A 12,081-nucleotide genomic window follows, 5' to 3' on the forward strand; every position below is an offset into this window, starting at 1 on the left:
AGCCAGACAACCTGGAATGTGAAGTCAAGTAGGCTTTAGGAAGCATCACTATGAACAAAGCTAGTGGAGGTGATGGAATTCCAGTTGAGCTATTTCAAATCCTAAAAGATGATGCTGTGAAAGTGTTGCACTCAATATGCCAGCAAATTCAGAAAACTCAGTAGTGGCCACAAGACTGGAAAAGATCAGTTTTCATTTCAATCCCAAAGAAAGGCAATGCCAAAGAATGTTCAAACTACCGCACAATTGCACTCATTTCACACACTAGCAAAGTAATGCTCAAAATTCTCCAAGCCAGGCTTTAACAGTACATGAACCGTGAACTTCCAGATGTTCAAGCTGGATTTAGAAAAGGCAGAAGAACCAGAGATCAAATTACCAACATCCGTTGGATCATCAAAAAAGAGAGTTCCAGGAAAACATCTGCTTTATTGACTATACCAAAGCCTTTGACTGTATAGATCACAACAAACTGAGGAAAATTCTCCAAGAGATGGGAATACCAGACCACCTGACCTACCTCCTGAGAAATCTGTATGCAGGTCAAGAAGCAACAGTTAGAACTGGGCATGGAGTAACAGACTGGTTCCAAATTAGGAAAGGAGTATGTCAAGGCTGTATATTGTCACTCTGCTTATTTAAGTTATATGCAGAGTACATCATGTGAAATGCCGGGCTGGATGAAGCACAAGCTGGCATCAAGATTGCCGGAAGAAATATCAATAACCTCAGATATGCAGATGACACCACCCTTATGGCAGAAAGTGAAGAGGAGCTAAAAGTCTCTTGATGAAAGTGAAAGTGGAGAGGGAAAAAGTTGACTTAAAACTCAACATTCAGAAAACTAAGATCATGACATCTGGTCCCATCACTTCATGGCAAATAGATGGGGAAACAATGGAAACAGTGTCAGACTTTATTTTTGGGGCTCCAAAATCACTGCAGATGGTGACTGCAGCCATGAAATTAAAAGACAGTTGCTCCTTGGAAGAAAAGTTATGACCAACCTAGACAGCATATTCAAAAGCAGCAACATTACTTTACCAACAAAGGTCCGTCTATCCAAGGCTGTGGTTTTTCCAGTGGTCATGTATGGATGTGAGAGTTGGACTGTGAAGAAAGCTGAGTGCCGAAGAATTGATGCTTTTGAACTGTGGTGTTGGGGAAGACTCTTGAGAGTCCCTTGGACTGCAAGGAGATCCAACCAGTCCATTCTAAAGGAGATCAGTCCTAGGTGTTCATTGGAAGGACTGGTGCTGAAGCTGAAACTCCAATACTTTGGCCCCTGGAACAAAGAGCTGACTCATTGGAAAAGACTCTGATGCTGGGAAAGATTGAGGGCAGGAGGAGAAGGAGATGACAGAGGATGAGATGGTTGGATGGCTTCACTGACTTAAAGGACATGAGTTTAAGCAAGCTCCGGGAGTTGGTGAAGGACAGGGAGGCCTGATATGCTGGGGTCGCAAAGGGTCGAACGCGACTGAACTGAACTGAAGCCTTAGGAGGAAATAAAAAGTACAAAACAAGAGAAGACTTTCACGTTGAGTCATGGCCCAAAGCTGGGTGGTATGACTGGGTTGGAAAGCACTTCAGGGGCAGAACCTGATGGAGACCTTGCTGTCACTGTTTGCCCTCAGCTGACTTTACTCAGGGGTGGGAAGCAGCCATGCGGCTCCCCTGGCCCCTGCTGGGCAGCCGTCGTCGCTGACGCTGCTGTGGGCCTGACGCCAGGCCTGGGAGACAGAACAGGAAGCATGCAGGGCAGAGCCTCTGCCTTCGGGGGGAAAATAGCTAAACGTATCCTTTCAGGTACTGACACTTTGCAGGCTTGAAGAGTGCTCTGAAATGGGTGACACAGAGAAATGAGGGAGGAGGAGGCGGGGGCGGGCTGGTGGAGCTTTGGTGTGCGGAACAGGGCAGCCGTGGGCTGGGGTGAAGGAAGGAGCTTGGGGGCTGCGGCGCGCGGAGCGGGAATGTACTTGATTGAAGAGGAGGCAGGGATGGCCGGGGGTCGGAGTGGGATCCTGGGCAAGCTGTCCTCCAGGTCAGGGATGCGGTGGCTCCGGTCAGACTGAGGGCAGTGGGCGGAGACAGATGGGCGCGGAGAAAAGCACACCCACTGCGCGCGTGTGTCACGCACGTGTGGACCGCACACAGGCTCGGTTTCAGGCTCTGCAGGTAAAACTGTGGGCTCCATGGAAAATCCCTTCCTGTCCTCCTCGAGCTGCTATTGTGGTGGGAGTGGTCAGTGTGGGAAGAAGGACCAGGGCTTGGTCCTGGGGAGGGTGGACACACTCTGGCGTGGGGAGGAGTGGGTGGCGGGGGTGAGGAGCTGTGTGCTGCAGAGAGGGGCCCTTGTGGCAAGAAGACCACCTGAGCCACTCAGCTTCCCACAGGCTTGGGAGCTGCAGCCAGGACGTCTGAGATGGTACTGACTTATAATAAGACAGGGCATAAACATGAGTTTAAGCGGTGCGATGTGGTCATTAGATCCATGTATACATGGCAGAACTATCCCTGATGTCAGATCCATTAACACCTCCATCCCCTCCCCTCCCCAAATAGGACTTCTGCATGTGTCTATGCAAGTATATATGATACAGGACTGTTCAGTGTGGTCACCAGGCTGTGCGCTCCCTCCCCCAGCCCTGCTGGCGAGTTTGTACCGGGACCAACGTCTCTCCCAGCCCCTGGCTACCACCATTCTACTCTGTTTCTATGAGTTTGACTTTTTTTTTTTTTGATTCCTCATGTAGCTAGGAGCATAGTGTTGTCTTTCTCTGACATTTCAATTAGCCTGAGGCCCAAGAAGAGTCATTGCTGCACTGAGTGGTGTGGGGTGGGGGAGAGAATCGGGAATGACTCTGGTGTTTGATACAAGCAGTTCAGGGATGGGACTGCTTCTGCTGCTGCTGCTGCTGCTAAGTCGCTTCAGTCGTGTCCAACTCTGTATGACCCCATAGACGGCAGCCCACCAGGCTCCCCCGTCCCTGGGATTCTCCAGGCAAGAACGCTGGAGTGGGTTGCCATTTCCTTCTCCAAGGCATGAAAGTGAAAAGTGAAAGTAAAGTCGCTCAGTCGTGTCCGACTTTTTGCGACCCCATGGACTGCAGCCTACTAGGCTCCTCCATCCATGGGATTTTCCAGGCAAGAGCACTGGAGTGGGGTGCCTGGCAGTGACCAAATAGGGAAGCTTGGGAGGCAGGCTCGGGTGGGAAGGACATGAGTTGTTAGGCCCCTAAGTGGAGCCAGGGAGTGGGCAGGTGGGTGCTCTCCTGCTGAGCTCAGGCCTCTGGGCCCAGGACACAGGAAGCCTGTTGCCCTGTGTGATGGTGGGGGAGGCCAGCACTTGGAGGTCGGGCAAAGAGGAAGGGCGGATGGTGGGCGAGCGGGACCAGAGGACTCTGCCGGGGCCAAGTGAGATGAGGCCTGAGACTGTCCTCGGCTTTGATGGTGTCCTCAGGGGCTTTGCTGAGCCCTTTGGTGCTGTGACCAGGGAGAAAGCCCCGCTGGCTGGGTTGGAGATGACCTGTTGGTGAGGCTGCTAAGGGCAGAGACTCTCTAAAAGCCTTGTGTCCGGTTTGAGGGAGGGGTCCGGAGTGTTGCACCTGTGCACCGTCAAGCGGAGTCCTCTCCTTCAGGAGGTGGCGGCATTGTGCCGTGAGCTGCTGCTGAGACCCGCACGGGCGGGGCACGCACGGTGCGTCCAGAGCGCCCAGTGCAGCTTCTGTCCGCTGCGGATGTTCTCCGGCGTGCTTTCTCCTCTGCTCCTCTGTCTGAGAGGCGACTTTTTCTCACCAGTGCAGGGGGAAGTTGGGCCAGATGAAGAAGTTTCCAGGTGTAGGTCCTGGCGCCTTGCCTGCCGTTCAGCCGGGGTCCCCTGCTTCCCTCTCCCCACTCTGTCGGATTGCCCAGCTGTGGCTGTGCCCCCGCTGGGCTGCCTTCTGTTCTTGCCTTTCCGCCTCTCCTCCACTCTGAGTCTTGCCCTAGATGACGAGGTTAATTCTCCAAGAAGCCGCCTTGTTGCGGCGTCTCTCTGACCCAGGAGTATTCACACAGGCCTCCTCCTGAGGTCACAGCCATGACCCCATGGGACTTGTGCTCGGCCAGACTCCCGTCCTCTGCCTCCTCTCACCCCGGGCCGTACCGGCCGGCTGATTGGCAGCCCCATGACTGTATCTGGCTTTGCCTATCCTCCGGCCTCTGGCATGTTATACCCAGCTTTAAACCAGGCCCATCCCTCAGGAGCCACTGTGTGTGAGAGTCCCCTTGGCGTGGCCACAGGGAGGACCATCCCTCAGGAGCCGCTGTGTGTGAGAGGGCCCGTTGGCGCTGCCACAGGGAGGAGCATCCCTCAGGAGCCGCTGTGTGTGAGAGGGCCCGTTGGCGCTGCCACAGGGAGGACCATCCCTCAGGAGCCGCTGTGTGTGAGAGGGCCCGTTGGCGCTGCCACAGGGAGGACCATCCCTCAGGAGCCGCTGTGTGTGAGAGGGCCCGTTGGCGCTGCCAGAGGGAGGACCATCCCTCAGTAGCCGCTGTGTGTGAGAGGGCCCGTTGGCGCGGCCACAGGGAGGACCATCCCTCAGGAGCTGCTGTGTGTGAGAGGGCCCGTTAGCGCTGCCACAGGGAGGACCATCCCTCAGGAGCCGCTGTGTGTGAGAGGGCCCGTTGGCGCTGCCACAGGGAGGACCATCCCTCAGGAGCCGCTGTGTGTGAGAGGGCCCGTTGGCGCGGCCACAGGGAGGACCATCCCTCAGGAGCTGCTGTGTGTGAGAGGGCCCGTTGGCGCTGCCACAGGGAGGACCATCCCTCGGGAGCCGCTGTGTGTGAGAGTCCTCTTGGCGCTGCCGCGGGGAGGAGCGTCCCTCTGCAGAAGCTTCAGGGCGACTCCGTCCTCCTGGCTTTCGGCTGCGCCGCGTGTGGCTCGGGCCGGCGGTGCGCGCACCGGCCCCTCCTGCTTGGCTGGCGGCTGCCTCTCGCGGGCCTCAGCTCCGTCTTCCCCCGCCAGCCTCCCGCGTGGCGCCCGGGTCTCCTGCAGCGCTGTGTGTGTTGGGTGCTTCGCGAGTTAACAAATTGCATCAATCAGGAAACGTCACTTTGAGAACCGTAATGGGAGGTTTGGGGATTATCAACACTTTTAAGAGAGAATAGTAACCGAGGGTTTTTTTGCTTGTGTATATCTAGAATTTTAAAAGTTAAAAACAGTTTCCAGTGTTGACGTTGGTCTACTTCTAGGAATTTATCCTCAAAAATTAGTTTTGAATATCTGCAGAGAATGTCCACTGGAGTGTTGTTTATGATGTGGAAGAATGGAGGTAGCCTGAATATTCGCCAGTAGGACATCGGTTTAGAAAGACACGAACTCATGGTGCGTGTTTACATCTTACCATCACCGTCTCCTTCATAAAATGGTGACGTAGAAGGGTGTTGACTTGGTAACATGTTCATATGACATGAAGGAACTATGTTTGAAAACATTATATTATTGTCCGATTTCCTTTACCTTAAATTACAGAGAAAGGGTAATTGGCACAGCTAGTGATATGTGAAAACATTATATTATTGTCCGATTTCCTTTACCTTAAATTACAGAGAAAGGGTAATTGGCACAGTTAGTGATATGTTTGGATGTTGAGATTATTGATGATTTTAATTGTCTTCTTGCTATCACCAAACCTTTCTACAGGAAGCGTCCTTTCTCACTTAAGAAAGCACTTTATTAAAGTTGAAATTGGATGCTTCTTTTATTCATATAAAGCACAGGTTCTTAACTCACTGCTGAGTTAGCCTTTCTGTCTTTATTCAGTGCTGGGGAAGAGCCCACAGCCACCTGCCGATGTCAGATGGAAGTAGGAGACGCGGGCATGTGCTCCTGGGTCCCTCCCTTACAGGCCATGGCGCCTGTCCTCCAGTGGACATGCAGGGTGTCCTTGAGGCTGGTGTGGCAGTGGGCTGCTGTCCTTGGCTGGGGGGCTGTTTGTTCAGGCATGGGGCACTGCGCTCTGCACTGGGGGCAGGGCGTATGTGGCCGGGCACCTGCCAGCAGGCCTGGGTTGCAGCCCTGACCCTCTCCTGTGTCCCTGTGTGGCCCTGGGCTCCAGGCTGTGGTTTGCACGCCGGTGAGGTGGGGTGGCATCTTCCGCAGTGGTGAGTGTGCTCTGAGCCACACCAGGCCATCCCGAAGGAGACCTGGCCAGTGAGCTCCCCAGACAGTCCATCCGCGCCCTGCTCCTCCGGCAGTTGGTGGCGAGAAGGGGGCCTTACTTCTTTAAGGACCATATAGGATTCCTGGAGACTGGCCGTGTGGCGGGCGGGGAACTGCTTTGTGAAATGTGCTTTCCTTGTAACTGAGGCCCATGCCGCCCTCCCCTCTTGTGTCCCTGCAGTCTGCGGGCCGGGCATCGACATCCGCAACGACTACCAGCAGCTGAAGCGCCTGGAGAACTGCACGGTGATCGAGGGCTACCTCCACATCCTGCTCATTTCCAAGGCCGAGGACTACCGCAGCTACCGCTTCCCCAAGCTCACCGTCATCACCGAGTACCTGCTGCTGTTCCGCGTGGCCGGCCTCGAGAGCCTGGGCGACCTCTTCCCCAACCTCACGGTCATCCGCGGCTGGAAACTCTTCTACAACTACGCCCTGGTCATCTTCGAGATGACCAACCTCAAGGACATCGGGCTCTACAACCTGCGGAATATCACCCGCGGGGCCATCCGGATCGAGAAGAACGCCGACCTCTGCTACCTGTCCACGGTCGACTGGTCCCTGATCCTGGACGCCGCATCCAACAACTACATTGTGGGGAACAAGCCCCCCAAGGAATGTGGGGACCTGTGCCCGGGGACGATGGAGGAGAAGCCGCTGTGCGAGAAGACAACCATCAACAACGAGTACAACTACCGCTGCTGGACCACAAACCGCTGCCAGAAAAGTAAGACGGGGCTGTGGCCTCGGCCCCCCTGCCTCCCCGCTGCCTCCCCCCGCCTCCCCTCCGCCTCTTCCGGCCAGAAAAGTAAGACGAGGCTGTGGCCTCGGTCCTCCGCCTCTTCCCTCCCGCCCCCGACCACCACCTCCCCCCCCACACCCCCCACCTTGTCCGCCCTCCTCTTCTGGTGCCTGTTTCTCCCGAGTGGGTGCAGCTCTGTTGCCGTGAGAGTGTGGCATCTCAGGGGCTTCTTTTTGCATCGGGAAGCTGGTGGGCGCAGCTCGTCCCAGCTGCTGTGCAAGCGGTTCCAGTGACACGCTAGAAACCATGCGCTGTGCTCCTGGGCGGGAGGCTTGTGGAACTGCTTCTTTGAATTTCTGATGGGCAGGGTGACCCGGTGTGCTGGGAAGTGCCTAAGTCCCGGCAGTCAGGGGCTGTGTATGTATCGTCAGCTCTTTTATCCTTTGCGTGAAAGGAGGTTTTTTGGTAACGTAGGGCTTCCTTAGCGTGAGTACACCTGGATTATCACGGAGTCGAGGAGAGGTGAAGACGGACTCACGTCCTGTGAAAGTGCTGAGCTGCAGCCCGTCCTTGGTCCTTAATGATGAAGTTCCAGGGCTTGCGCGTCCTGGTTCCTGATGGAGCGCAGCCAGGGCGGTGCTGGCAGAGGGGCCCTGGGCCGTGTCTAGGAGCCCCGGGTTCAGGCTGACCTGGCGGGTGGCTAGCTGTGCAGCAAGCTCATTTGTACACCCCAGGCTTCTGCTTCCTTTCTTGTCTACCTCTTTCTTGAAGAACTGTGCAGATCTTGTGAAACCACTTAGTGAAAGAACTTTGAAACGTGTTCACTGCTCTTGGGGGTCAGGTGGTGGCGCCTGGAAGCTTCTTGTTTGTTTGTCTGCTGTGCGTGATTTCCTCTGAGTATAGCTGAACTCTTGCCTGACTGTGACCCACGCCTTGAGCGCTGGGTTGTTGGGTGTTGCAATGTGACTCTGGGCCTTTGTCTCCTTGCTTTTGGCAGTGTTTAGGTCTGTTGTCCAGGAGGGTTCCCCTCGCTGGCTGGAAAGCACAGTGGTACCTATAAATAGTTCAGTGGTTGGCCCGGTTAGAGCCTCAAGGAGCCCACATACTCCAGCTGGCCACGGAGAGCCAAGAAATCCCGAATTGGTAGGCTTGCCTAACTGTGACGTGTGTAAGATAAACAGACCAAGGCCAGACCCCACAGGTAGCGTTGTTTCAGCTTCCTGCCAGCCCAGGGCAGAAGCAGAGAAAGGAGGCTCTGACACAGGGCATGCTTTCATGCTCCCTGTCACTCCGTCAGCAGGCGGGTGAACACTGGTCCAGTGAGGGCAGGATTCCACAGGCTGCAACCAGGACCTTGAGGAGCTGAGAACACCATCGGACCACTTGGAGCATCCCTGTTGGCTCGGGTCGGGGAAAATACTGTGCTAAAGTCACATTTGTGATTGATTAAAACACTACCCTATCATTAGCTTACCCGCTGGTTCTGAGAAAACAACACAGAATATTTTCAAATAGTCTTGACATTTAAAAACTTTATTTTAAAGGAAAAAGTCATCTTCAAATGAGGTGTCATGTGTCGTGGAGAGACATTGGATGTGGTATAAGGGGGGTGACCGTGGACTTGGATGTGGTATTAAGGGGGTGACCTTGGACTTGGATGTGGTATTAGGGGGTGACCTTGGACTTGGGTGTGGTGTAAGGGGGTGACCTTGGACCAGCCAGCCCTTCTGGGCGGTAGTTGGCCGTGTTTAGAACACTCCATTGGGCAGCCCCATATTATTCCTTAGTGGTGATCAAATGTGTATGCACAACTGTTTTGAAAACTCATAAGGTCTGTACTGAAGGAGGTGTTACTTAAAAGTCGTTTGCTGGGCACTCGTTCAGTGGTTCAGGCAGGGTTTACTTAGGTCTCACTGTGGATTCTGGCCAGCTTCTTGTTGAAGCCTAGAGCAGGGGCAAGGCATGAGCTCTGGGCCCAAGCCTAGTAGCGTGACTGGACATTTACCCTTGGGCTGGCCCTTGGTTTCCTCGTCTGTGACGTGCAGCAGCCCCATGGCATCGTCATAGGCTGTGGGGGATTAGAGAGAGAAAGGGGAGAGTCTCCTGAGAAAGGCCTGGGGGGCAGGCATCCGTCTGCTGCGTCTGATGCTGGCAGGCCTGCTGGCTGGATGCCCTCTTCCCCAAGGCCACACCCTGCAGCCTTCTCCCGGGCCAGTGTCTCAGGCCTGCCCATGTTTTTCTGTGATTTCACAATGGAATATTTATTTAAAATTAATGACAGCATTCAGGGAAATTGTCTTCCCTTCAGGTTATCCTGAAAACTCCAGGGTTGGCAGGTGTCTTGGGGATTTTCTAGTTGAATCGAAATTCTTTCCCTTTGCATAGATTCCCTTCTGACCTGCACGGTCCTGTATGGTAGCCACTAGCCACACGTGTCTTGTCCAGCACTTGAACTGTGGCCTGTCTGAATTGAGATTTCTTTTTTTTAAGTGTGAAATACACACTGGATTTCAGAGCATAATATGGGGGAGAAAGGTATTTCCTTAATATTTTGTGTATTGATCACATGTTAAAATGATGTTTTAGACGGAGGGAGTGAAGCGTTACTATAGTTAGTTTCACCTGTTTCTTTCCAGTTTTTAATGGGGCTCCTAGAAGATTTGAAGTCACAGGTGGAGCTCGCACTCTGATACGTTCAGAGGGCGCTGCCTCAGAGCATGCCGTGGAAGGCGCTGGGTTCTGGCCCGCAGAAGTCCTCTCTCACCGCGGTGCTCCATACCTCTCTAGGCAGATCCGAGGGGTCGTCCAAGGAGCCAGGTGGGCGCTGAGTCCAGACAGAATGGGGGCACTGAGTCCAGCCAGAACGTCTGCCTCGGGGTCCCCGTGAATGTGAAGATGGCCAGTTGAAAAGAGGAAGCACAGCAGCACCCCATCCTCCCCGGGGCTGGCTCCAGACGGAGGGGGGCTTCTGGAGAGACGTGTCAGGTCAAGGATGTGTGTGAGATCTTTGACAGGACGGAGAAGCACTCAATTATGGGGTGCCCATAGGCTGTTCTTCCCTGATGCTCCCCTTTAATCCCCTTCTGTAGACCCTGACTCTGCAGGGGCAGGTGGCTTCGTTGACAGCCACCCGCCTCATTAAAGAAGCTACTGTGCTGGGGCTTCCCTGCCCGCGTCCATCTTCTGATTTCCAGGGGTGGTTTTATGTTGGTGAGTTACTCACTCCTAGGAAGTGAGTGGCCTTTAAAGAGCTCGAGTGTGGCTCTTCCCTGCCGTGAGCTGGTAGGTGGTGCCCCCTGAGCTGCCCACCGCTGGCCCCGCCCTCCCTGCCCGCCTGCCTCACTGGTCCTCCTCCTGCTCACGCTGCGGCCTTCTTTCTGGCTCCTCTTCTGGGTCCAGCCTCTAGCCACTGCTCTCCTTGGGCCATCTCCCACCGTCCTCTCCCCCGGAGTATCTCGCCTGCCACTTCAGCAGCCTCCCACCTGCATCTGGCCTCCAAACCCCATCTCCAGCTCAGACCATCCCCAGTCATGTCTGGACCCCCATGGGCATCTCAGGTACAGATGTGGGGGACATCTGGAGAGAGGTGTCAAGTCAAGGATGTGTGTGAGATTTTAGATGTTACAGAGAAACACTCAGTTGTGCGGTGTCAGCGTCTGACGGTCTTCCTGGCTCCTCACTTCCAGCCCAGCATTCTCTCCGATTCCCCTCTGCATGGGCAGTGTTCCTGTTCTCCGAGCTCCTGTGTCAGACACTTGGGTACCATGTGGATGCTTCCTTTTCCAGCTGGACACCGAGCCCTTTCCATGCGAGGTGTTTCTGCAATCAGTCTTCCTGTGTCTCCCCTCTGCTGGTTCAGTGACACGGCCTCCCCCTGGCTGCCCTGCCTGTCCACCTCGCCCCAGTGGCCTTGCCCACACGCACGCTGACCCACAGGCTGCTCTCCCTGGAATCTGTCAAGCAGCCCACAAAGCGGGCCTTGCACCTGGCCTTGTGCCTGCGGGTCTGTGGCCCCGCTGAGCAGCTGGCTGCCCGCTGCTGGAGGCCTGGGGAGCTTGGTGGGCTCTGGTGGGCTCTTCCTGAGGAGGAGACGCCTGTCTGAGGTGCTGAGTAGATTCTGGGCATGTCCTCCAACACCTGGCCAGTCTGGCCATCGCCCAGGGGTGAGCTTGCTCCTGCTTTGTGAGAGACGGGTTGTCAGGAAGATGCATCTTCCCCCTCGTGCAGAGAGCGGTGTGGAGTAACTGCTCAGTGAGCCAGGAGCTGCGAGGATTATAAAAGGCGGACGTCTCCCGTCTCACTGTCACGGTCGTTGCTCCCCAGGGTCACCCCCGCCGTGCCCTGCCCTGGTCAGAATGATCCAAGGCCAGGGATGATGGGGAAGGGTGGAGAGGGCGTGACCCATCCCGAAAGCTGAAGCCTGGCCCGAGGGTGCTGTTCTTTATCGTCCAGAGGTTGGCTGCGTGCAGGGAGGGAACAGGGTGGACTTCCCGGGGCACCTGAAGTTCTCTCCCTGCCCGGTGCAACGCCCTGACCCTGTGTGGTGTGTGCTTACCTTCTGGGTTTCTGGTATGAGATTTCAAGTGTGGTACCCACTGCCAACCAGAAAAAAAAATCTGAAAACTTACTGCTGGACTTAGTCTCCAAGTACTTTCTAAGTGGTCAGGGTGAACACCGTGAGGTCCCTGACATCACGGTGCCACCAGTGAGCGGTCCTGGGCTTTGCCAGGAGCCCCACCGGGCTGGCTTCACTGCAGTGCTGCCTTCCTGCCGTCCAAAGAGCGTTGTCTGGGGACGGCGGCCCGGAGCTCGGTGTTTTTCCTACCACCTTCAGAAAAGAGAAACCAGGGAGACAGGTTGGCGCTTTCAAGGAGAAGGCAGAAACTGGCTCCCTTCATTGACAAGTGGAACACGTTTGTCTGCCGTCTCACCAACCAGGGGCCAGGGACTTAAAATATAGACAGGTGGTGTAACAGAGAATCCTGTATTTTCCCCCAAGTAGGTTCTCCTGTTTCTATCAGACTCTCCTCAGGAGGGTGATCCTGGAGTGAGGGGTGGACTTGTGCCCTTCTCCTTTGCTTGTGTTGCTGTGTCAGGCCCGATGGGGGAAAGTGGTGACTTATTAGTGTCTGTA

The 12,081-nt window shown here is 55.1% G+C and overlaps 1 protein-coding gene across 1 annotated transcript in view; it reads left to right on the plus strand.

Moving 5' to 3' along the window:
* Window positions 1-12,081, plus strand: part of IGF1R (insulin like growth factor 1 receptor) — a 314,862-nt gene that overhangs the window by 46,602 nt on the left and 256,179 nt on the right. The window contains exon 2 of the mRNA XM_052659610.1: window positions 6,387-6,932. Within this exon, the coding sequence (XP_052515570.1) occupies window positions 6,387-6,932 (546 nt within the window). The remainder of the gene's footprint in view (window positions 1-6,386; window positions 6,933-12,081) is intronic.

This window comes from Budorcas taxicolor, chromosome 21 (assembly GCF_023091745.1).
Source record: "Budorcas taxicolor isolate Tak-1 chromosome 21, Takin1.1, whole genome shotgun sequence".
Classification (NCBI taxonomy): domain Eukaryota; kingdom Metazoa; phylum Chordata; class Mammalia; order Artiodactyla; family Bovidae; genus Budorcas; species Budorcas taxicolor.